The sequence below is a fragment of the Ambystoma mexicanum genome, chromosome 10 (assembly GCF_040938575.1).
Source record: "Ambystoma mexicanum isolate Mex_15411 chromosome 10, UKY_AmexF1_1, whole genome shotgun sequence".
NCBI lineage: Eukaryota > Metazoa > Chordata > Amphibia > Caudata > Ambystomatidae > Ambystoma > Ambystoma mexicanum.
In genome coordinates, this window is record NC_090932.1 from 1514996969 (window position 1) to 1515024045 (window position 27077).

At 44.7% G+C, this 27077-nt stretch overlaps 1 protein-coding gene across 1 annotated transcript in view; it reads left to right on the top strand.

Annotated features, from left to right (window-relative positions):
• DNAH10 (dynein axonemal heavy chain 10) overlaps positions 1–27077 on the top strand; it is a 2725177-nt gene that overhangs the window by 1057425 nt on the left and 1640675 nt on the right. The window contains exons 27-28 of the mRNA XM_069619694.1: positions 26464–26697; positions 26816–26938. Coding sequence (XP_069475795.1) covers positions 26464–26697; positions 26816–26938 — 357 coding nt within the window. The remainder of the gene's footprint in view (positions 1–26463; positions 26698–26815; positions 26939–27077) is intronic.

Consider the following 27077-nt stretch of genomic DNA (forward strand, 5'->3'; position numbering starts at 1 on the left):
CCTTAAAAAGCGCTATGCCATCTACCTTTACCAACAACAAAATAGCGCCCTGGAGGAATTCCAAACACGAGCGCGCAAAGCTTTCTGCCTTGCAGTTAACGGCTCGCACCCGTAGACCTCCTGTCTCACATACAGATATACACCTCTTTTGCAAATCAAAAACTCTGCCTCAGCACACGTCAGCAACTATTCCCCGGAGTGAGGCAACTTTTGCCCGGAGTGAGGCAACAACTTTGCAAGACAAAATTAATGTTGAAATTTCTGCTGCTGTATTGATTGACTTTGCCGACTCAGCCCTTGTTGAGTCGGGCTTCGCTTCTTTCTTACCGATGTCTACCCTTCCCATTTGCCCTTCCCAAACAGCACCTTGCGTCGCCTCATCAATCACCAATGCGATGGAGGTCATTGCTCACGTTAACCCCATTTTGGGTGTGCATTTGCCAATGCTTTCCACAACAGTTTTGTATGAACACGGGAGACTGTCTTTCAGAACCAGCACGTCCCGAGAAAGCAATTACCTTGAATCACCCTTCTAGTCGGGTCCGGACTAGCTACTTCAGGCATCATGATTCTGCTGACTTTATAGCAGACAACTATGTTGAATAACAACAAGATAACTCCCATCACCAAACTGAAGTTGCAACCCCTGGTCTGATTAACGAAATTCTGAATGTGATGCAGGAATTAGCACAATACAACGGCCAGGCTGCCACCCTCCCCATTCATTTATCCTATGGCCTCTCTCAATCTCCCATTATGTTTTTTCTAATACCTCATCTACCTAATCTCCATTATCTGTTTCCTTCGCTAACCCAACTCCTCGCAGAGTATCTTTGCATAGGCAAGCTCCCTCACCCAATCAATATTGAGCAATCAATATGGCACTTGTATCCTTAACTCGACTCTGAGACACTTGATGCAAAGACAAATAGTAACAATGAATTACTCCAAAAGTTCACACAATGTATACTGATGCCTAATACTTGCTGCAAAAGCATTGCCACTAACTCTATCGAAAAAGGGCATAATACCAATCCCTTGGCATGGCATTCCACAACTCTTCTACCTCTGCTGGGAGTCACAACTTTTGTGAAAACTCACAACCTCTCCCTGTCACACAATCTGCCCTCCCTATGTCGGACTGCTCTTTAATATTAATTTATTCATCTCCTTCAGTTCCCCAGCACCCATCTCAAGTGGGGGTCGATGACGTTCGGAGTGATGTTACCTCGTCTGAAGAGCCACTTACACATGATCAGGTGACATCCAACAAGGAAGATAGTGATGTACACGACAACTTTATTACTACAGAGCTTCCACCTTCATCCTCTTCCCTGAGAAAATCTGCCTTAGGTGACCCCAAGAACCAATCTTCTGATCTAACTTACCCAATTTTTCTAAATATTGTCCTCAATCTCATAATCGGCTCATGCTAAAAAAGCCCAAGAATCAAAATTCCCTGTCAAAATCAGCCCAGAGTAGCCGTCTCAGAATAATACGAGTCCTACCTCTTCCCCCGCTTAAGACACAAACTACTATTTCCCAGATTAGAAAAAAAATGTCAATATTGCTAAAGTGATAAGAGCCAACAGCCAGGCCATCAACCAGCCCAGTGAGACTGCAGAAATGGCGACACATACTGACAGGGATTATGGGCCACTCAACGACCTCGTGAGAGAGGCAGCCAAATTGAACGCCGTGCCAGCTGCCCGTAATTCTATTCATGAACCAACCACAACCCCAATTCTCTCGTCGCAGGACACTGCAAGTAAATCGTACAACATGTCTCTTATCCCTCACACTGTTGACTCTAATCTTGATGCTGACTCTAACCCTGCGGCTAGTCATTCCTCACATATACTTTCATGTCTACACTCTCCGTTACATACTATTCACCAATTTTTTGTCCTTGAACAGCAGCGACTCAAGACTGCACAACCTTTGATTGATGCTAGTTCTGCCCCTAAGCTGGGATGCAGTCTCATAGACGGGCCCATCCACCAACATAAGACATCTGTTCATCCTGCGCAGAGCAGTGATTCAAAGATTCAAAGAAAGCACTTGCCTTAACCAATAGGCCTAATATGGATTTGAAATTGAACGATCAAAAACCTTTTTAGCGTCTAATTTTATCTTGTCGAGGGGACCGCTTTGAAACTTACACCTTGAACAGGAGCAGCATTCTCGCCATATTTGCTGACATATCATGTGTTGGGTGATCTCAGTGCATCTGACATTTCCCTGGTTGAGTTCTTCCATCATCAAGACTTTACCTAGGAAAGACTATGGATTAAATCAGGCAGAGTCTTAAATACCCTATGGATGGCTAAATCAGCATTATATTACATGTGGTTCATCCTGCGACAAGAGGATGTGCAGATTGACTCGCTCTCAACGGATCGTTGTCACTTGAAATCTGACCGCTGTGCCACTTCTCCTAAACCATTCATACGAATCACTTGTTTACGGGGACCTCTTGATTACGTTTGTGAGGCAACTATAACCACTCACGGGCCTTTCTGCAGGGTGGGATAGATCTGATCAACTAAGTATGGGTAAGGTAGACAGTGCATAACAGCTCACCTCCTCAAGCTCTACAACATGTACTTTAGCCAGCTGGAACACAAGGAAGTTTAAACATCTTTTACGACTAGAACATAACTGTTAGATAACTATGACATCATACTGCTTCAAGAGACCTGGTTCACCCGCCACCTACATGGCATGAATATGTGCTATCTTTACTTCCTGCCAGGTCTTCGCAGCGAGGCCGTCCTTCATCTGGTCTCCTAGTAGCAGTTAAAATGTGCTCCTGCCTCTCTCTAGAACCATGGGCTACTCCTAACCCTTGCATCCAACTGGTTAACATTAAATCTCCTGCTGGCAATCTTGCTATCATAAACATCTATTGGAACCATAGTGGCATTTCCGAATCTATCTTCTTCCAACATATGGAACAAATGCTTGAATTAATTGCACTTGATCCCTCCATCATGCACACCCTACTTCCAGGTGATCTAAACATTAATTGCGTGAAGAGTCACTCCTCGCTGCTGGCTGGTCCTGCGGTCAGGTGGCTATCCATGATGAAAAATAGATCTTTTGCAATCTTAAATGGTGCTCTCAAGGGTGACATTCCCCTGCAGGCCACTTGGAAGAAAATTAACCTGTGTTGCCACTATTGACTATATATTTGTACACAATAACATGTGTACACAGCGATCACATACTTTTGGCAATGAAATTGTCCTGGGTACTTCCACTAGCTTGCTCTGATCGTTATCCATCTCGGCTACAATTAATGAATGGACATAACAGATTTTGGTGGTCGGTTGAACAGCTACTTGACTTCGATCATGTGCTTTGGACAGACTCCAAACATCTTAACGGTGAAATCGTACGCAAAGATGGCCTCTATGTAGCCGCCATGACAATTTATAAAGTGCACCCATCAGTCAATCAGAAACCGCTGTATACGCATAAATATGCCCATGACCAAGAAATTGCAAATAAGAAGATTGCTCTTCGCAGAAGTATCAGAGATGCATTACATCGGTCAGCTCATGATAGGCATACTATTATTCATAACTTAAAGACCAGATATAAAAACTGCTGCAAAACCCACCAAGCTTTAATATATCAATGAGATTCAGAGCAGATGTTAGCAGCAATTGCTTCCAAAAACACCCAAGATATTTGAAGAATTATTAATGCTGCATATCAAAATAATCAATCTATGTATCAGATTAATTCAGTTTCTCAGGAGAGTTGGATCCAACATTTCCAACACTTATATGCCGCTCCAAGTCCCCAATCTACTCATAATCTAGCTACTTGGACCTCATCTGATACTCTGGTTCTTGATAAACTGCACATAACACTCCAGATCAAGATATTAACTATATCTCGTGCCCCAGGCCCTGATAGCTTAACTAATTTAATGCTCAAATCTCATCCTGAAGCATGGGCAACCATACTTTTAACCATTTTTTCTAAAGTAATGAAACAAAAACACACAACCCCGACTTGCAAAAAGTCTATTATGGTACAGATTTTTAAAAAGGGCGACCGAGAAATACCAAGCAACTATCGCCCGATCGCACTCTTAGACATCCCTGGAAAAAATGTTGCACGTCTTTTGCTTAAGGATTTATCTACTTGGGTCAATGAAGCAAAACATTTTGATACCTACCAAACAGGCTTTGTTCCAGGTATGGGCACAGCTATCAATCTATTTGCCATATGGACCATAAAGGGTCATAGCTTTCAAGCCTTAATTGTGCAATTTCACTCTGAAACCTTAATACGCATTTGTCTATCTATAAATGGTAATTTATCTCAGCCTATTGCAGCAAATCATGGCTTAAAGCAGGGGTGCATACTGGCTTCTTCCCTTTTTAACTTTTTCATCGCCAACATTGGTCTTTTCTTAAAATCTGTCGTGTGGCACCCTCCAACGATCGGCACATACCCCATTCCATGGCTCTTATATGCCAATGATTTAGTTCTGTTTTCTAAGCCTTTAGAATTTACTTACAGTCCTAGAACTTTATGCTGGGCAAAACCACTTGACCACCAATTTAGCTAAAACAAAGGTTATGGTATGTGGTATAACTCGTCTTACCAAACCCATCAAATACAAGTGGCGTATCCATGGCATGCCTATTGAAACCATCCATCAATATTGTTATTTAGGGTTGAATGCCAAGAATCATCTGTCCGACCTACCATATAAGCGTGATATAGAGAAGCAAATTCTTACTACAGCTGCCCAAGCTAGAATCATTCTTCAAATGTATGGACAATTCTAATTCTCCTTCACACCAGTAATAAAGGTGTACACACAGAAAGTTGTACAGACTGTCACTCATGGTGCAAAGACTAGGACCTGCCAAGACCCTTCCTTCTGGACCAAGATTGAAGGTACATTCTCGAAAAAAATATTGCCCTTGCCGACCAGTCAGCTAATGTCTATAGTTCATCAAGAACTTGGTCTTCGTTCCGTGAGTGCGATGTGTACCTGGAAAATGTTCAATCTATACAAAAAGTCTCTTGTAAATGACACTGAAGGTTCTTTGCCATTTATTTTGACCAAATATCTCAACAGAACTTTGGTTAAGAATTTTAAACCATGGAAAAGCATGTTGCAGATACAATGATAGCATCAGGAATCTCCATAAATCTACTTATAACAAACCCGAATTGTGCAGACTTAACCTGTGGCCTACGCATGAATGGGACGTAGGCTTAATATAGCTAAATAATGAAGAACCTGTAGGTTCTGTAGAATCGCCTCCGAATTGGAAACGCTAAAACATCTTCTTATCTGCTGCTCTGCACTGACATCTAGCAGGAGATTCCATCTAGAATGCTTATATAAGAATTACAGATGTGTTTCCCATGAAACGCTATGGACCAGCCTTCTTAGAGGTGACCGTAAAGCTGTAATTTTTGCAGCTATTAATTTTTGACAGTCTCTAAATTTAGAGGTTGATAATATCATTTCAATCTAATTAGGCTTTTCCTGTACTCAACTACTCAGGATCATTTTATGCTAACTTTTTGTGAATGCTTCCAATTAACATGTTGCAGTTTTTATTTTATTTTATATTGAACTGATTAATATTGCCACACTACCATGGCTTACTGTTTATTTTTTTAACTCGCCAGTGCTGTTAAAATGAGCACATCAATAAGCTATGCAATATTCCAGTCTAACTGTGGTGATCTGCAAATGCGGACCATATCCCGTGCCACTTCTTGACTTCCCCTTTATATTGATGTACTGCTTTATTTTAATAGCATACTTTTTTTTAACACAATTTTTATTCATTTTATTTCAACAACCAACACAAACCAAATTTACAGTGCACATAATAATGTTAATACACATCACTTTATCTCTGTTTACTGTGTTTCACCCCTCCCCCCCAAGCCTACTTTCATTCCTGTTCTGCTTCTTCGTCATGCAATAGGGATTCCATTTCAATGGTTTCTGTTGGGTCCCGGTCACTAGCCCCGTCATGCATGGGCCCACATCATTTAGCAATTAGTTGTTTCCAGGCCATCAAAGTCCCCCCACCCCCCAAAATTACTCGCCTCTTGCCATACTACTGTTTCTGCATCTGCCCATTTTTGTAGATCCTTCCACCACGCCTATATTCTTGGTCTATGACATGCTTTCCATCCCATTGCAATTTTCCTCATTGCTAGTACATACACCAGATCTTTCAGTTTACTCACATGCTTTTGCTTCTGTTGTCTAGGAAACACTCCCAGTATGCAAGCCCATATTGTATCTACCTCTATTTTGATCCCTTTGTCTTCCATCCTATGCGCTACTTCTCCCCAAAAGCTTACTATTATTGGGCATGACCAAAACATGTGTACCATTCCAGCATTTTCTTCGTCACATTTGGGGCATGATTGATGCCCTGCATTTTTAAATTTGGCTATCCTTTGGGGCGTCATATACGCCCTGTGGGTGATATATAGCTGTATCTGTTGTAGTCAGGCATTTCTCTACACTTTTTTTTGATATCCTTGGGCGCGTTCCCACACCCCATCACTCATTGGGGCCCTCACTTCCTTCCCCACTTTGGTCATCATCAGCTCATATATTCTTGATATTTCGTGCACCCCCCTCTGCTATGTCATATATTGTGTCCTTGGCGACATCCGGTTCACTCGCTAGTATTTCTTCAGGCCATGTCTCTTTAATCCGCTGCACCACCCTATGATATGTGATATACTGTCCTGCATGTAACCCTGTTTCCTCCACCAGCCCCTCAAAATCCCTCATATTCCCTTCTTGCCACATATCTCCCAAAGTCGCTATCCCCACAGGCTCCCAATGCTTCCTAATCATTAGTCTTAGTTGCCTTTCTCTTCCCGCCAGAGCAACCAATGGCACCTGCAGGGAACACGGGGACGGGTCATCCACCATCTGACACGCTCTCCGCCATATCTCCCACCCAAGTGCCATAATTCTCGGGCACCCTTTCATATCCGATTTAGGCAACCACATCATTTCTCTCAGGAAAAATGGGGCATAATCCAGTTGGAACAACCTGGATTCAGAGGTCGGCTCCTCAGAGAGCCATTTAGCTACATACTGAAGTTGGCTTGCTATGTAATAAATTTCATCGTTTGGTAGTTTTATGCCCCCTTTCTCATGTGGGTTTTGCAGCTTCCAAAGGGCCACCCTGTTCCTTGTCCCCTGCCAAAGGAATTCCCTGCATATGCTGCTCAACTTAGCAAAGAATCGCCTAGGTATCAAATATGGGATATTCCCAAATTAGTGCAACAGTCTTGGCAGGACTACCATTTTAAGTATTGCTCCTCTTCCCATCATCGCCATGGGAAGCTTCACCCAGAGCCTCATACTATTTTCAATAATCGAGATGGCTTTCTCAGTGTTGTGTTGGTGCTCTGCTTCTACTGTATGGTATATATATCTATCCCAAGATATCGAAACATGCTGACCTCCCATGGTATCTGGAGGATCGGTAATTGCTCTAGCGGGATCCCTTTATACCTCCAGAGTGGAAATACACAAGACTTTTTGGGGTTCACACCTATGCCTGAAAGCCTTGCAAATCGTTCCATCACCTCCAGCACATACTGGAGGTTTTCTTCCGGGTAGTGCAGATACAGCAACATATCATCAGCATACAAGGACATTAGAGGTTCCCCCTCTATGATGATGCCTATTGTGTCATACTGCTGCCTCAGGTATATTGCCAAAGGCTCTAAGGCCAGGATATACAACATGGGGGACCACGGGCATCCCTGTCTGGTGCCTCTACTGAGGTGCCACCTCTCTGATATAACTGCCCCTGTCTTCACTCTGGCCAGTGGTTCACTGTATAGTAATTCGGCCCATTTAAGATACTCCGGCCCTATTTCATAATTTGTCAGAGTAGCAATCAGCCATGGCCATTCGACCAAGTAAAAGGCCTTTATTGCGTTCAGCGACACTATTACCATCTCACTTGTCCCTTCGTTGGCATATTCATTGACTCCGTGGAGTAGCCTAAGATTGTTGGATATATTCCTGTTGGGGACGTAACGAGTTTGGTCAGGGTGTATTAATTTATTAATGACTCTCCTCATTCTATTTGCCAGGACCGCCGTCAGTATTTTACTGTCCTGATTCAGCATCGACAGGGGTCTGTAGGAGCCGCACTCACAGCCAGGCTTATTAGGTTTGGGGAGCGGTATGATAATCACTTCTTTCAGGGACTCTGGTAGCCTTCCAACTTCGTATGCTTCGTTGAGCATTTCTAAGAGTGGAGGGAGTACCTTAAATTTATGCATCTTCTAAAATTCACTGGGGAGTCCATCAGCCCCGGGGTCTTACTAGTGGGTAGCTGCCTCACCACTCCTTCCAGTTCCTCTAGAGGGATTGGTGCGTCTAGCTCCTCTCGCTCTTCAGCGCTAATCTGCGGCAATCCTAGATCCTCCAGAATTTCTCTTTTTTCTTTGCTGTCACTTTCCTCCACATCTCCATACAGGATGCGGTAATAGTCTGCAAATTTTTGATTCACTTCCTCCTGGGTGTCCGCTATACTTTCATCCTCTTTTGCTATCGTCCTGATTACTGGTCTGAGAGTCCCCCCTTTGTATAGCCATGCCAGAACTCTCCCTTGTTTATCGCCCCCTGCATGCTGTCTCTCTATGTAATTTTTGTAGTTCAGGTTGCACAGCCCTTCCCAGTATCCCGCGCATTTCTGCTGCAGCCTAAGTATTACTTCATTATCGGCTTTGGTGTTATCTCCCCTTTTCAATGCCATTTCTAGCTCTGTTTCCGCTTCCTGTAGTTCCACCAAAATCCCTCCTTGTAGCCCCTTGGACTTGGCGATAGCTATCCCCCTCATCACTACTTTAAAGGCTTCTCAGAGAACCCCCAGTCGACTCCACGCTGCTTGTATTGGTCTCAAAATAGCTTATTATTTCCTCTCTCATGTCCTCCTTGAAAATGTTGTCCTTCAGCGCCTCCGCTCGGAGGCGCCATGTTGGTATTTTCACTCTCGGAGGTCGATACTGCCATATCAATATCAGCGGCGAATGGTCCGATAGGACCCTCACTTTATATTCTGTCTGCATTATTTCTGCCATCAGTTCATGCGTGACAAACACATAATCCAATCTAGTGTGTAGATTCTGGGGGGCTGAATAATGTGAATATTGTCGATCTAGCGGATAGTGTGATCTCCATGTATCCTCTAACCCGAAGTTTGCTAACCGAGACTGCAGTATCCTGGCCGCTGAGGTCGGTCTATCTATTTTGGAGTCCGATCTATCTATTTTTGGGTTTAGTATACAATTAAAGTCTCCTCCCCAGATCACTGCACCTCCCAGGCTCACACTGAGTTTGCTATATAGGGTTCTGAAGTATGCCGCTGTATCCTGATTCGGGGCATATGTATTTATAATGCATATTTCCTTGTTTTCCACCAATCCCTTTATTATCATCATCCTCCCATCTGGTTCAATTGTAGAGTGAAGTAGCTGAAACAGTACATGCGATGCTACCCAGGTGATTACCGCTCTAGCATAAGCCGAGTATGTCGCACCCACAACAGTCCCTCTCCACTTCTTCCGGACTACCTCCAGTTTTTCTTGTGTTAGGTAAGTCTCTTGCAGCAAGGCTATGTCTATTTTCTGCCTGCGCAAATACATCATAACCGTATTTCTTTTTAAATAACTATTGAGCCCTCTCACATTCCAGGTAACTACTTTAAGGTCTCCCATACCATATCCGGGTCCCTCTCCACCCTCCACAAATGCCGGCCAGGTCTCAGTTCTTCCCTTTTTTCATGTAGGCTTGTTCCCCAATACAAACGTCTCCTAACTACTAACTCTTCCCCAACCCCCCACTCTCTCCCACTCTCCTCCCTTCCCAACCCCATCACACTCCCCAACTCTTCCCCAACTTCCCCTCTTTCTCCCTCCCTCCCTTGCCCCAACTTACCCCGCCTACCCAACTGTTGCCCAGCTCCATCCCTGGATCTCAGGCACCCCCACATCTAGCCCTTTCCGGCAGTCGCCTTACTTGCGGCTCAGCAGGGAGATGTCGCCCTAGTGGCGGTCCTCCTATTCTAACTTCCGGGGGTAGGCAGTCTCCGTCCCTTTGCTCCTTATTCAAAAATCAAGCTAATCGCAGCTTCCGCTATTCTTCTTATTACGCAATCTATATTCCAGTCCAACGTGTTCAAATGTCTCATATTACAGTAATCCATTACCCTACGCCCTTCTCTTAACATGCATAACTGGTAGGTTACTTATTGTATCCCTCTCGACCCTGCTCCTCGTCCTGTTCTGGACAGGCATGTGCGTCCAGCCACGTTGGTGTGTCTCCCGGGGTATCAAAAAAGTGCGTTTTGTCTTTGTGGAGAATCTTGACTTTTGCAGGGTACAGCAACATATATTTAAATCCAGCTGTGCACAGTCTCCTCTTAATCGCTACATAGCTATAGCGTTGTCTCTGGACTAGCATAGTGCAATCAGGATATGCAGTGATGGTCGCAGACGCTCTTTTTATCGTCTCTCCTTTCCTGAAGGACTCTAAGATCTTTTCCCTGTCCCTGTAGTTCAGGATTTTCGCTATAATTGCTCTTGGTGGGGCTCCTGGTCGTGGCTTCCTCATCAAGGCCCTGTGTGCATGTTCCACCGCAAACCCTTGGGAGAGCTTGTTTGCACCAATCTCTTGTATGATCATGTTTTCCACATAGTTCGTGGGGTCTTGGCCTTCTTCCCCTTCCGGCAGACCGACCACGCGTTTGTTATTGCGTCTCGCTCTTCCTTCTGCCTCCTCTGCTCGGTTCTCCAGGTTGGCTACCTGCTGCTTCAGTATGTGGACTGCCTTGGCATTGTCCGTGCTAGTATCTGTGTTGATTTTCACAGCACTCTCCAGGCCACTGGTCCTCTCCTCTCTCACATCTTGCCTCAATAGATTGGCCTCCACTCAGACTGCATCTATTTTCGTTTCTAGTGCAGTCCTTAATTCTGTAATCGTCGTCCCCCACAAGGCTTTCAGTTCCTTAATGGCTGTCAGAATCATTTGGTTTTCACTTGGCGTTGCTGCCCCTGTGGATGCAATAGCCACACTTTGCGTTGGAGTGGAGGGAGACTGCTGCGGTTTAGCAAAAATGTTCATTGTGGGCTGCTTGCCCTTTGGCCTTGCCCCCTCTAACAGATATTTCCGTCTTGTTATTAGCTCTCGGGTCTGATGCACCAGCAGTGATCCGGTCTGTGTTCCTCCGCAGTCTTTCATCTGGCTGAGGGTTTCGTGTGATGTGGCCTGCATCTATTTCCGTGTTGCCCTCTGGGGGTCACCTTCCCACTATGCCAGGCGCTTGCTTGCCTATGCCCAGCGCTATCATTTACATTAATAGCTGTATGCCCATGTACGCCTGGGGCAGTGCCTCTTCTCCTGAGGTCCCAATGCTGTTACACCATCTTGCGGGCCACTTCCCAGCTCTTATCTTGCACTGTGTCGCAGTGTTAGCGTCCACATCTTCTGGCACTGTGGTTGGGTTAGGCAACAGAGATTTCCACTCGAATCAGCTTTTCTTCAATACTCCACACCTGGGCTCTGTGGAGTACGTTTATTGTATTGTGCGGGATTATCTTCACAGTGCCTCAGCCAGCCCTTAATTACCTACCCGTGCTTCCTGCGCAGTGTGCCTTTTCAGCAACACGTCCGCACGTTCATTATTCTATGTGCCTGCTCTGCCGTGTAATACGCGGCTGTCTCACTGCCTTCGGATCCTCTTTATTTGGTGCAGCGTATGCGCCGGCCGTGTCAGCCTTCTCTCCGGGCCTCTGGCATCTGTGTTTTAGGGGGGCTCTGGACTTCGTAGCACAGCTTGTGCTCGCGCTTGTGTTGAGATTGAATTCTCTGGCGTCCGTGGGGTGCTCCCACCCGGCTGCCTCGGTCCAGGCGCTCCAGCACTTTATTTTATTTGTGTGAGATTGTCTTGTGTACAACGTATGTAATTGTGAACTGAAAAGGACGTTCCGGTCATGCAGGTTTAGATTGTCCAAATCAAAAGCATTTGGTCAAGGGAAATACACCACCGTCCATCAAAAGTAAAGTTTCACATTGTCTCAGCCAGCCCTCCTGTATGCACCCATGCCTCCTGCGCATTGCGTCTTAACATCCGTGCGGCCGCACGTCCTTTGTTCTATGTGCCTGCTCTGCCGTGTAATAGGCGGCTGCTTCACTGCTTCTTTGGTGCAGTGTCTACGCTGGCCGTATCTTCCTTCTTTCCAGTCACCTGGCATTCGTGTCTCAGGGGGCCCCGGACTTCGTAGCGCAGCATGTGCTTATGCTTGTGCTGGGGCTAGGTTCGTCAGCGCCCGCAGGGTCCTCCTTCACGTTCACCTCGGTCCGGGCGCTCCCGCACTTCGTTCCTTTAATGTGTGCGCTGGTTGTTCTTGGCTCTCAAATAGACGTGCCCCTCCACTGCTGCAGTGCGTATCATGGTAGGCGCGATGCAGACTCCTGGAAGTTCCTTTGTTTACTGTTCGCCGCCATCTTGCCGTCAGCCTTTCTTCCACTGCTGGAGGCTACAATGTATCATAACTTTCTTCCCTGACACTCGATCTTCTCGGAGAACGATGCATCTGGCTCAGCTCCCATTCCCATTTATTCTTGTCAACTTTCTCTTTGAAATTGACAGACTGAAAATATGCGATCGCACGGATCAATTGCCGGATCCAGGAGCACCGAAATAGAGCAGCCTATTCCATGGCTGCCAAGCCACGCCCCCTATTTTAATAGCATACTTGCTTCCAATAGCCATATGTCCGTCTTATACAGAGGGACCTTTGAGGAATTCCCAGAACCTCTATATTTTGTGGGACACATAGTCACCCTCCTGAACCATATCTTAAGATCTAAATATATTTTCTCAGAGCCATCTTCATCTCTAGCACAAACACAGCATGAATACAAATGATTTTTGAGCTCAGAAAATCTTAACTATATTGCCTGAGCTCTTACCAGAAAGTCTGTACCACCCATATTTTCATAGTATGTGAACCGGGCTCCATGTTGCGTGCTCAGTCTTCTAAAAAAATTATCTTTGGTGTCTAGCCTGTGCAATTAAAAGTTTTCAACGGTTCCAGCCTGACAGCCGGATCCAAAGAGTGTTATTTAATATTGGTGCTCCACAGTATCCAGCTTTTTCTTGTCACCTCCTTGACCAGATCTGCAGCCCAAGCCTCAAGTTGCCTCTGTTATCATTTCCCACTATGAGTGAACATCTTGTAAATTAGAGCTGCACAGTGGGGCATTTCTGCCAGCATCTTCTAGGTATGCCACGGTTTGGGCTGAGTGTTGGAAAGTAGGACCATCTCTATTGTAAGGAAGGCATATATCAACAGAAAAACAGACACAAGTGACCACAGTTCAAGGGTGTTTATTGAACTTCAAAAAGGGTTTGAAAAAACACCTATCTAATCTTAAATCTACAGATGGGAGCAAGCTACAACCATCAAATATTAATAACACAGTCCTAGTAGTGTCTTGTCAAAACAAAAGGGCCTATACTAATAGACCTATTGCTAATCCTTACCTCTAAATTCAAATAGTGTGGGAAACAATGTTATGAAAAAGAAAGAAGTGTTCACAAAACGATACGTAAGGATGTTCAGGCTATTGGCCTCCCTTCCCCACGTTTTCAGCACGGGACAAGGTGGTACACTCGAGTTTAGCACAGTCTATGGCTTTTCTAGCACAAAGATCCAGTTCAGTGATTAGCATCAGGGCCTCCTGTGCCCAAGTCTCTTTGCCTTTCAAAGTCTCTTCATTCATAGGGCCTGATGCGACAAACAATACGTTCTTTTCGTCTTTCAGATTATTACAAGTACTCCATTTCTTAGGTGATTCGTTATTCACCCCGGATCCACCTCAGTCGGGCTCAGATCCTTTCAACACAATGTTCATACTTTATTTATGCATCTAATTTCTCGTAAAGTATGTTTTCTCTGGTGACTGGCGGTTCACCCCGGATCACCCTCAGTCGAGCTAAGATCTCGGATCCCTCTAGGTTGGGCTCAAATCTCGGATCACCCTTGGTCAGGCTCAGATTCCTTTTAACACAATGTTCATGACTTTACACAAACTTGCTTTAACCAAAACCTTTTAGCTGATCTCCCTCTACCGGGCTCGGACTAACTTCCTACACGATTTTATGAACTATCGAAGACTTTCGAATGTGCATAGGGTTTTTTCTTGACCCGTTGCAGGACTACTTTGATTTCAGAATTCTTTGTAGCTCTTCACATTTGCCACCTTTCAGCTGGATACCTAACAGACTTTCGAATGAGCATCCACGTGGTGCCGGACCACTCTGTATACGGTATCGTATCTTGGCTTCAAAGTTAAATCACTCATCTGCTGATTTAATTGTGTTAGCATCGCTTGCTACATACGCTTCATACACTGTTCTCTTCAGTTTTCACTATACAATGTTGCCGCTTTCAACCTTGACTTCAACACAGACCGGTCTGGTATCAGTCTCCCCAACTCACCGGCTGTGCTGACTTCACTGGCGCTGCTTTAAGCCAAGGACAGCACCACAGCGGCGAATGATTCTCCCCGCCTTGACTATTGATGCGGGAGAGCCCCGGATACCGTCGACACACAATGCAGGATTCTTCAGCTTCGATTCCTGGTCTTACGTTTCCTATTCTCAAATGGTCATGAAAGTAATGGTCTTTCTTTCAAAAGGTCAAGGGCTCATCCCTCCTTTCAATTCTCTTCGGTTTTGCCCTCTTTTGCCTTGTTTTAAACTTCCAACTTGCGAATGCTGCTTCCTTGTGTGCTTTGCCTTGATCAGAGTGCTTTTGTGTTCTGCCTTTTATCCGTGCTGGGAAGCGTGATGGAAGTCAGGTGTTTGTAATGGTCAGTAATTGCCTGACCATTGCATTGGGACATGTCAGGTATACGGCTTGGGTGTTAGTCCATCTTCTCTCAGTGAGCTGTTCGTGAGAAAGTGTTTGTGTTGGGATAGGGGGTAGGGGTTGAGTGCCTAAGTATCCTACCTGCTAGGATGGGGTAAAGGTGTTACAGGGAAGGGGATACCGCATCTCACCATCTGGTGTCCCACTTCCACTCCCCGAGGACCCTTTACCCAGGTGATTCTCCCATACTGGTCCACCCCCAGGAACTGGATCCAAAAGCAATGGCCGTGTCCGGCCATCTGGATGACAGATCACCGGGGACTAGCGGGTGAGACACCTTCAGGTTTCTCACATACCATTCCCCTATGCGATGTAGCTGCATCTGTTTCAGAAGGGAACTGAGAAAGAAATTCCACATTTCCTTGGCCTTTTCGGTGCTCCATAGTGAAACAGTAGGGTTGCAGGTCTAAGAACTTAAGGGTTAGAATCTATCCACTGGCTAATCCAAACTAGTGGAGAATGATCCATGACGAGTGGGAACTTCCTTCCTAGGAGGTAGTATCTAAGGTGGGTAACGGCCATCTTGATGGCAAGGGCCTCTAATTCCAGCACATAATAATTGTTTTCACATGGGAAGAGTTTGCAACTATTAAATAAGATAGGATGTTCCAATCTGTCGAAAATTTGTGACAAGGCTGCTCCTAGCCCTGTAAGGGAGATGTCTGTTTGTAAAACAAACTCCTTCAAGAAATCTACTACCGTTAGGATTGGGTTCTGGCACAGAGTTTGTTTTAGGTTATTGTAACTTACATAGCCCTCGTCAGTCCAATTAATTTTCTGGGGTTCTGCGTTCTGTAATTTGTCTGTCAGCCTAGCTCTCCTGTCTGAGAGGTTAGGGATAAACCTACAGTAATAACTGATTAACCCTAAGAATGCTCTGAGGTCTCTTTTAGTTTTAGGCAGAGGGGTATCGAGGACGGCCTTAACTTTCTCACGCTGAGGTTGGACACTACCACTCCCGACAAAGAAGCTGAGGTATTTCATGCCGGATTGGGCCAGTCTGAATTTGGATGGATTGGCAGTTAGGCTGGCTTCTCTGAGGGCTCTCATAATAGTAAACAGATGTAAAATATGGTCTTCCCATGTTTTACTGTAAATTACTATATCATCAATACAAGCTCCACAGAAATCAGAGTAGGGCTGTAATATTCTGTTCATAAGTTGTTGTAAAGTGGCAGGGGCGCTGTGTAAGCCAAAAGGGAGGACTTTGAACTGGAACAGTCCCAGGGGCGTTGAGAAAGTTGTCTTTTCCTTATCGGGTCAATGCACTGGGACCTGCCAGTACCCCTTGGTTAAGTCTAGGGTTGATAGAAAGGTGGCGTTTTAGAGTTTATCACTCAATTCGTCGATGCGTGGCATGGGATAGGCATTGAAATCCGAGATGGCATTAACATGGAGGAAGTATATGCAAAACCTCCAGGAATGGTTGGTTTTTGTGACCAATACTATAGGGGAGGACCATGGGCTTGAAGAGGATTCGATAATATTCACTCTTAACATTTATATACATCCTCACCCACTATCTGTTCACGGGCTTCCAGGAGTCTATATGGTTTCAGATGGACCACTTTTCTCTTGGGTGTTCTAAATTAGTGAGGATTGCCTTTCACTCTTCCCGGTTTCTACGAGAATGCATCAAGAAATGTTATAGCTAAATCCTTTAAATCTTCTTGTTGTTGATTAGATAGCTCTTGAGGAATTAATTAAAAGTTATCCATTTCTTCTGTACCAAACAGGATAGTATGATGGCATTGGCAGCAGAGAGTTTTCCTTTCACTCTTTTAAGAGATTTACGTGGTATAGATGGGGTGCTTTGTTGTAGGTGCCAAGGACAGTTCCAACGGCAGCAAACGATTCACACTGCCTTGACTATCGACGCGGGAGAGCCCTGGATACCTTCGGCATACAATGCAGGATTCTTCAGCTACAATTCCTGGTCTTACGTTTCCTATTCTCAAAGGTTCATGAAAGTAACAGTCATTCATTGAAAAGGACAGGGGCACTTCCCTCCTTGCAATCCTCTTCGGTTTTGCCATCTTTCACTTGTATTAAACTGCCATCTTGGAACTGCTGCTTCCTTATGTGCTTTGCCTTGCTTAGAGTGTGCTTTCGTGCTTCGCCTTTTATCCATGTGGGGAAGCGTGATGGAAGTCAGGTGTGTGTAATGGTCAGTAATTGTCTGACCCTCCCTGACCATTGTATTGGAACATGTCAGGTATACGGCTCGGGTGTTAGTCTGTTTTCTCTCACAGTGAGCTGCCTGTGAGAAAGTGTTCGCGTTGGGAAAGGTGGGGGACTGAGTTCCTAAGTATCCTATCTGGTAGGATGGGGTAAAGGTGTTACAGGGAAGGGAATACTGCTTCTCGCCATCCGGTGTTCCACTTCCATTCCATGAGGACCCCTCACCCAAGCAATCATCCTGCACTGGTCCACCCCCAGGAACTGGATTCAAATGCAATTACCTTGTCCTGGCCACCTGGCTGACAGATCCCCGGGTACTAGCAGGTGAGATAACTTCAGGTTTCTCACACTATCCAGGGTAGCCAGTACCCTTGTCAGCTTCCTCTATTTGTCATGTGCTGCCAGTCCATACCCTTAGTTTGTTTCAGTTCCTCAATTGATAGCTAAACGTTTGCATCACAAACATCAAGTGTGTATCTGACCTCCTACAGGTACCAACTTGTCCACATCCTTGGATGACCGTTTAAGGAGTTTGATAGGTTTAGCCACACAAGACCTGGGCAAGTGCTAACTGGTCTAAAACCTATATTTTTGATACAGTTCTCTCTGCTCTTTGCTTAATGCAATGTAGGGTTAGTGAAATAACCTTGGCCAAAGCGAAATTGGTGCTTTTTGCTTTAAATTACACTTCACCAACTCAGCGGATAAAAAAAGAAGTCTTCCTGTCGAAACTGCAGCGGGTGAAACCCATAAAATGTGCATTTCGAATGTATTGTGTCATCCCACGTATTCCTCATCTTATGATATTGTATCCCAGCTTCAGCTGCTTCGGATTTTTTTTACACCGGAGGGCGCTGTGTTTGAGACTTTAGAGTCGTAGTCCCTCGAGGGCCGCCGTCGGGTATCGACTTCATCCGCTGTATAAATGGCTTGAGCAGCGCCCGTTACCTCAGTTCCGTTTTTCCGACGCAACTGCTTTGTGTTATGAACGGCACATCAAGAATTTTTTCGACAATGTCTTCGTCTTCAACTCCCTCCACACCCAAGGCAGGGTTCAGAAAATGTCTGAAGTGTGGCAGGAAGATGTCTATAACCGACCCCCATCGGAATTGCCTCTGGTGCCTCAGTCCAGACCATCAGGTTGATGAATGCGGGTCCTGTCAGGCCATGTCAAATAAGGCTCTTAGGGAACGCAGAGGTAAGCTGGCGGTGGGGGAGGAGAAATATAAGTCTTCGAAAAGACAAAAGGATTCAGATGAATCCCTTAGAAAATCTCGTCACGAGTCGAGGAGGTCTAGATCGGAAAGTCGCTCGAGGAACTCTTCCTTATCTTCAACGAAAAAGTCAAGAAAGCGACGTCATAGGTCTTCTTCCGCCTCGTCCTCTTCTGAGAGGAGAGTAACTTACCCTTCAAATCACGATTCCCCAGAAAAATGGGAGGCCTTCAGGGCTTTGATGCTGAAAATATTCGAGAAAGAGGCCCAGACCCTCTCGAAGTTGCCGCGTGGTGATCATGCCTCTACTCACTCTAAGAGTGACAGAGGAAAATCAAGATCCAAACACGCAAGGGTTGAAAAAGATTTGAGAGTGTCTTCAAGGGAAACTTCCCCGACGCCTCACACTAAATCTAAGCCTCTGGTGCATAAATCAGGGCTAACGGAATCGGCATTGACGTCGAAACCAAAACTCGACTCAACACCATCGACGACCAAGTCGTCGAGACCGATGACAAAGATGACGTTGACACCTTTAGCTGTATCAAAGCCTCCTTCGACAGCATCAAAGCCTCCTTCGACACCGTCGAAGCCAGCGTCTACCCTATCGACGCCTTCGATGCATTTATTGATGCATTTATTGAGGCCTTCTTTGATACCAAGACCCAAGTCAATTCCATTATCCATTCGTAGCAAATTCCACCTTCTTTGCCTGAAAAGACTTTCCACCCACAACCAAGACAGGAATTATTTAGATCCATGTCTTCTGTATATGAAGAACATTCCTCTGAAGAGTATGTCACTCCGACTGGAGTTAGATTTGGAGCCAAAGAAGTTACTGAAGAACTAGTGTACTCACAATCTAAAATAACAGACCTTTATGACTGTCTCCAAAATGCAAGTGGCTTAGACACTTCACCTGAAGTGGATTTTGAAAGGCCAGACCCGACAGATCATGCTGATCCCAGTTATAGAAATCTTATGGGAAGGGTCATTGATTTTATGGGTTGGAAAGCAGCTTTCCTGGATTTTGACCAGGATGACATGACTGACATCCTTAATTAGGGTCCTTTATAAGATCCTGTTCTCCCATTCCACAAGGCTCTACAAAAAGAGTAATGTCAAATTGGAATACCCCAGATTCAATTGCAGCATTAAATAAGAAACTGGTACCAAAATATAGACCAGCCTTGTCAGATCCAGAATATTTATCCAAACATCCATCACCTGAAAGTCTACTGGTGCAAGCTGCAACATCAACTAGGCAATCAGCTTACCCATCAATACCACCAGACAGGGACAATAAAAAAGTTGATGCTTGGGCTCGTAAAACCTTTACTTCGGGCAGCATGGCCCTGAAATCGACTAATGTCACTTGCACATTAGCAAGATTTACTTATACCCTGTGGGACTGCATGACATCAGCGGCTGAACGCATCCCGGAAGGTGAAGAACGGGATGGTTTCCTGGCTATAGTGAAGGATGGTAAAGAGGCTATGGAAGAATGCCTTCCGTCAGGATAGGGCACTGCGGATAGTATAAACAGGTCCATGGCATCTTGCACAATCTTGCACAGATTCTCATGGCTAAGGAAATCTGGCTTTGCACCTGATGTGCAGTCTAGATTACTTAATATGCCTTTTGACGGACGAGAGTTTGGAGAAGCTGCAGACCTCGAAAGTGGCATCGAAATCACTCAGCGCTGCTATAAGACAACCTCAGCAACACTCTTACACAGGCTCCTCTTCCACTTCTATTCCTCTTTTGGAAAAGGGAGAGGGCAGGCCAGTCAGAGAGGCCAACAGAGAAAACCCTTTCATGGTGGAAAAGGGAGAGGTGCTAGATCAGCCACAGCAGCAGCTACTACCTCCGCAGCCACAGTTACAGCCGCTGCAAAGCCACTTTGAGGTCTTAACCCACAAAACGCCGGTGGGAGGCAGAATCACTCTGTATCTGGACGAATGGCGGGGCATTAAGTCAGATGCCTGGGCACTAGAGATAGTGACCAATGGTTACTGTCTTCCTTTTCATCAAAGACCTCAAAATCATCCACCGGGAGCCAACTCTGTAAAGACTCCAGACCCGCTCCTTTTGCAGGAGATTTTAACCCTGCTAGCGAAAGGTGCAATAGAACATGTACCTGTAGCAGAGAGGAACAAGGGCTGGTACTCCCCCAATTTTCTCATGCCCAAAAAGGACAGAGGATTGAGAACCATCTTGGACTTAAGAAGCTTGAACAAGTTCCTCAGGAAGGACAAGTTTAAGATGGTGACCCTTTCTCAGATCCTTCAGGCTCTTCAACTTCAGGACTGGCTGGTTTCATTGGACCTTCAGAATGCTTACTTTCATGTGCCAATCCATTCCAAGCACAGAAAGTACCTGAGGTTCGCAATTGGTGGTTCTCATTATTAGTTTCGGGTTCTACCATTTGGACTAACCTCCGCCCAAGGGTTTTCACCAAACTGATGGCGGTTGTGGCAGCAAGTATCAGAAGGAGAATTCACGTCTACCCTTATCTGGACGATTGGCTAATCAGGGTGAGTTCATCTGAACGAGCCCAGGAACATCTGGCCTTGACCTACCACTTCTTACACAGTCTGGGCTTCTCCCTCAATTACAAGAAGTCGCAAATGATTCCAAGCCAAAAACTCCAATTCATCTGAGCAATCCTGGACACTTCCTCAGGGAAAGCCTTGCCTCCTGAGGAGAGAGCTCACAACATTCTTCAACAGATGGTAATGAAATTTCAAAGTGCCCAAAATCTACCGGCATTAGATTTTCTAAGGTTACTAGGCCTCATGGCATCCTGCATTTTTCTGGTGCCAGAGGCCAGATTGAGGATGAAATCCCTTCAGTGGGCCTTCAGGACTCAATGGTCCCAGTTCCAGGGGAGATGTCAGATCTTCTACAGGTCCAGACCACAGTGGCTCAAGATCTCCTATAGTGGGCTTGCAAGGAGAATATCCTCAAGGGGGAACCTTTTTGGCAGCCATGGCCAGAGATAACGGCAGTGACGGACGCCTCACTCACGGGGTGGGGAGCCCACACCAACGATCTGACAATCAGCGGTCGTTGGTCTCCATTGGAGTCCAAACTACACATCAACCTTTTGGAGCTGAGAGCAATCAGACTAGCGCTGAAGGCTTTTTTGCCCTCTGTACAGGGAAAGAATGTCCTGATAATGACAGACAACACAGTGGCCATGTACTACCTCAACAAAAGAGGAGGCGTAGGATTACTTCCACTGTGCAGAGAGGCAATGCAGCTCTGGTTTCACCTCACTGGAGAGCTCAACACGGCAGCAGACGCTCTGAGCAGGCAGAGCACAGTATCCCACGAATGGGAGCTAGCTCAGGAAGTCCTTCAAGAGATCTTCACCCTTTGGGGAACCCCTCAAGTGGATCTGTTTGTGACCGGGGCCAACCGGAAGTGCGAACTGTATTGCTCAAGGGAATTTCCCCCAAGAGGAGCTCTAGGGGACATGTACGTAGTGGACTGGGTATTTCCACTTCTTTACGCATTTCCTCCAGTCCCTGTGATTCCTCACGTAATCAGGAGGTTGAGAAAGTTCAGGAGAACCATGATCCTAATTGCCCTGGTTTGGGCCAGGAGGATGTGGTACCCAGACCTTCTGGACATGTCCATCTGTCCTCCAATACGTCTTCCACAAAGAGAGGATTTTCTCTCGCAAGAGGAAGGTCGGGTTATCCATCCAGAGGTCAAGACACTCAGCCTTCACGCATGGTTTCTGAGAGGATAAGATATAAGGATTGGGACCTCCCGGATGACGTAATGGAGATTTTGCTTTCGGCCTGAAGACGAGCAACAAAATCCCTGTATCGGTGTTGTTGGAACAAGTTCAGTAACTGGTGCAGGGATAAGAATGTGGAGCCATTGCTTTGTAATAATCCAACAGTACTTTCTTTTCTCTTACACTTAGCAAATTTGGGGCTCCAAGTTGGAACGATGAAAGGTTACTTGGCAGCGCTATCTATCATTAAGCGCTCCTCGGAAGAGGTGTCCTATTTTAAAATGCCTTTAGTCATTCAATTCTTGAAAGGGTTCACAAATGTATACCCTCCGGCACATTTTCAGGTGCCCATCTGGGATTTAAATCTAGTCTTGAAATTTCACATGTGTGCTCCTTTCAAGCCTTTACATTCTTGTCCATTAAGATTGCTTACTCTTAAAACAATTCTGTTAGTGGCTATAACATCAGCCTGCAGGGTGAGTGAGTTGCAGGCACTGTTTTTTAAGCCTCCTCACACTATTTTCCATAGGGACAAGGTTATTTTAAAAGTCAAGCCATCATTCTTGCCTAAAATAGTGTCTGATTTTCATCTGTCACAAAAGATTGTCTTACCTTCCTTTTATCCTCCACTTCACACTAGTAAGGAAGAGGAAAGATTACATAGACTGGACCCAAAAAGGACGCTCAGTTTCTACATTTCCAGATTGGCAAATCTCTAACAAGGTGACCAACTATTAGTTGGATATACCGGGCACAAATTGGGCCTTGCAGTATCTAAACAAACTCTATCCAGATGGATAATCCTAGCAATCTTGAATGCTATAAACTAGCTAGGAAAGAGCCTCCAGATGGATTAAGGGCTCATCCAACCAGAGGCATGGCAACTTCCATGGCCCTTCAGAGGGGAGTCCCGGTGCAGGATATTTGTGCTGCGGCCACCTGGTCGTCAATGCACACCTTTGTAAAGCATTACTGCTTAGACTCTACTTCATACCAAGGAGGACTATTTGCAAAAGCTGTCCTTCATTCAGTCCATAATTAAAATTTCTAGTACTCCCACCTCCAAAATTACCACTGCTATGGGAGTCTATCATAAGATGAGGAATATGTGGGAGGACACGATCCATTCAAATGAACAAGTTACTTACCAACTGTAACGTTCTTTCGATTGGATGTTCCTCCCACGTATTCCTTATCGACCCTCCCATCCTACCCCTCCGTACAGTTTACACCAGTTGCACTCTGACTTCCTTAAGATCCTGAAGACTTAAAGCCTGATCAACTGATGCGACCGTGAACACCGTAAAAACAGAACTGAGGTAACGGGCGCTGCTCGAGTCATTTATACAGCGGATGATGTCGATGCCCGACGGCGGCCCTTGAGGGACTTCGACTCTGCGGTCTCGAACACAGGCCCGTCCGGTGAAATGTTTTTTCCGAAGCAGCTGAAGCTGGGATACGATTATCATAAAATGAGGAATACGTGGGAGGAACATCCAATCGAAAGAATGTTACAGTTGGTTAGTAACTTGTTCTTCTGTGCAGTAGCACCTGGGACATTCCAAGTGCTAGATGGGATTATCACAATAACTGATCTCGGGTCCAAATAACCGGACAGACTCAAAGAATATGGTAAAATACGACTTCGTTATCAGTTCAATAAAGTAGGGAAACCTGGCAAGCAAAACAAATCGCAGTTCACACACTCTCGACGCATTTCAATTACACAAAAGGCTTTATACCTCAATGTACGTCGGCTATGACCTCATCCTATGTGGCAAACAGTAAAAACCTATTGGGTGGAGGGATTGGGAACATTTATACCTATAGTTCGTTTAGGTGTTAGTTACATCATTGGCTGCCCCTTATCTGGTAGGCACACCTTGAACCACTTCTTAACTACGTTGAACACAAATAATAGCAGAATAACAGCAGCGGATAAGCTTTTGCAACAATTTATAGTCCACCATTACATAGCCCCTTGTGTTTGTTGCCAATCTCCTCCAACTTTGGAAATTCGGCTCGTTAGCAGCACATAAGCAAAACGATACCCAGGTGCGGGGAACAAAGTCACACAATTGCCCATTTGGCTAATTAGCCTACCATCTCACATCAGTTAGGCCCTAAGACAAGGCTTCCTCTTTGCATTTGATCTTGCTGACTGTTCTCTTCCTCTGAACTTTAAAGGGAGTGAAGGTACATTGCTATCTTCGTCTGGAGCTTTATGAATAGGCCTTGTTTCCTGGTCTTGCACCACGTGCTCATTCTGTCCTTCTATTTAGTGCTATTTGATTCAATTATACTGGGTGCTATTACTCTTCTCGGCCTCTGGAGACTTGGTTGCTCCGTCTTAAATGTGCTTTCTGCATCTTTGATTGTATAATACTTGGCACTCACAGATGTTCACTCCTTTGCTTAATCCAAGAGAAATATATCCTATGTGCATGGCTTATCCTCTTCGACTACTTTCAAGCCTTGCAGTTGCATCTTGCTGCGGCATCCTTGATCTTGAGCCAAACAAATATTCTTTGTTTTTGCACGGATTTGTATTCCAGTTCCTGTCAACTCTACAGACTTGGTTTTACTCCTTCAGTGTTCTCGATTACTATAATATGAAGCCGACGTCCAGTTTCTCAACATGGCTGCTTTACCGTGCTATATTTTCTTCATTTAGCAAGCTTCTATATGTCTTATCTACCTTGCGTTTCTCCATATATACTCTTACTATATCTCTTTTCACTTACCATCTCAGTGTATATGATTTCTTTGTATTCGCATACGTGTTGAATTTGTCACATCTTAATTCTTTAAGTATTCGTATATATCATTTCAGTGCGCCATTGTCTCTCCTCTTCATGACATCACTTTGCACTTCTCAGGCTTCATTTATAGTACTTCTATGTTCAGTTGTGTCTGCAGGCTTCCTTCTACCACTTCAGTTCGAGGGTACATTCGATACAGTTGTCTGAGTGCATAATGTCTCTCATACCTTCGATGTGGTATTGGGATGATACTAAGTGTCATGCAGTGTTTTCTTGCTTTTATGACGGAGGTGAGGGGGTGGGCTCTATAGATGACGTGTACATCTGCCTCTCTACATTTCCCTCACAAATCATTCATGGTTTTGCCATAATTTTGATCATGGAATAACTATGAATATTTAAATATTACATTATATACCACAAATATTACAAAGGAAGGCATTTAGGGCAGAGTGAAATTTGCAAAAGTGGGTGCATTTCCTGCTCATTACTACTTAATTTTCTTGGAGAAAATTCACAGGAATGTGTCCACCCCTAATGCCATAGTTTCCCTGTTCAAGAATAAATAAGTTTGAGTTGTATGATTTTCAATGGATTATCAAACGTTGCTGCAATAATGGATCTCCTTGCTGTATGGTATACTTGACCGATCATGGAGAGGCGCTATAATAAACCATTTTTAATTAGTCCACAGTAGCCGTCATAAGTGAGCTACCCCCATAAATCCATAAACTGGAGATAGCATCTGTCCATTGGTATTGTTGATGCAACATATGTTTGATGAGAGTTGCAGCTCTCAGGATGTGCATCATCTTGCTAGCCATTTTCAATGTACTCCCCGCTATTAAGAGTAAATGAGAATTCGGTGGAATGCTACAGGGGTATTTTAGGATCATGCATACATAGGCGGTATGGTTCTTAAATTCTCTTTGAAGGGAATATTTAATCCACTGTGGTTTTCCTTTTTTTATTGAGATCTAAAATAAATATTTGATTGAAAAAGTAATCATATTCATGGTTTTCTAATTCAAAGGGAAAGTTTCAAATGTCTGCCCTGCAAACGCAACCCAAACATGTGTGACTGTTAGGAGCTGCAAAATGCTCCTTTTCTCTATGCCAGCTCCACCATTTGTGTAGAGAGCCTCCTAACAATGATCGGTCTACCTTTCCTGCAGGGAAACAAGAGGTACAACTGGAAGTAGAACCAAACTTTCTAACTATCTTATCAATGAGTTTAATAGTTAAAGCATTGTATTATTCAACACTCTAATCTGAGTGGAATAAAGAAACCCAGATTTTATGGCTCCTACAATTCTGTGACTTCCAAGGCTGTTGAATTTAGGACCCATTCAAATTCTATTTAACAAATGTCAATCATGCCTGGTTCTCATCATGTTCAGTGTCTAAACATTTGGTTGTACTTTAATTACGTTGTATAATGTTTCTGAGTTTAACTTTGCATTGAAGTCTTTGTCTGGTGTTCATCCAAAAAGGCAAAATATATAGTGGTTTCTGTACTGGGATTTCTTATTTCTAGTTTCATTGGTTGTGAAAACTTTTGTTTCTTCTTACCAACCAGGGCGTCAAAGAAATAGTAGACAACTGGGAGAGCATGAAATTTGTTGTGCAGAAGTACGTTAAAGGCACCCAGGAGCGTGGCTATATCTTGGGAGCAGTGGATGACTTTCTTCAGATTCTTGACGACAATGCCATGAATCTACAGAGCATATCAGGAAGCCGATTTGTCGGCCCTTTTCTGGGAGTTGTACAGATGTGGGAAAAAACCCTATCCCTTATTGGAGAAGTTATTGCGGTAAGCAGGGAAGGGGGTTGCATGGTTGGTGCATGCCGGGATGTTTTCAACTGGTGCAGAGGAGCATTTCTCAAATGTGTCTTTTTCTGTGATGGGAACTTTGCCTGTCTTCATGCAGGTTTGGATGGTGGTTCAAAGAAAATGGATGTATCTGGAAAGCATCTTCATAGGTGGGGATATCCGATCACAGCTGCCAGAAGAGGCTAAGAAATTTGACATCATTGACAAAGTGTTCAAAAGGGCAAGTATCTCAGCTAGTTCTTCAACATATGTTTAATTAGCAAACATGATTACAGTAGGATATTTGTGGCGCGGCGTAGGGAATTTAATTTATTTTTGGAAATGTTTGCATTTGATTTTTATATGACTGTTATCTTTTG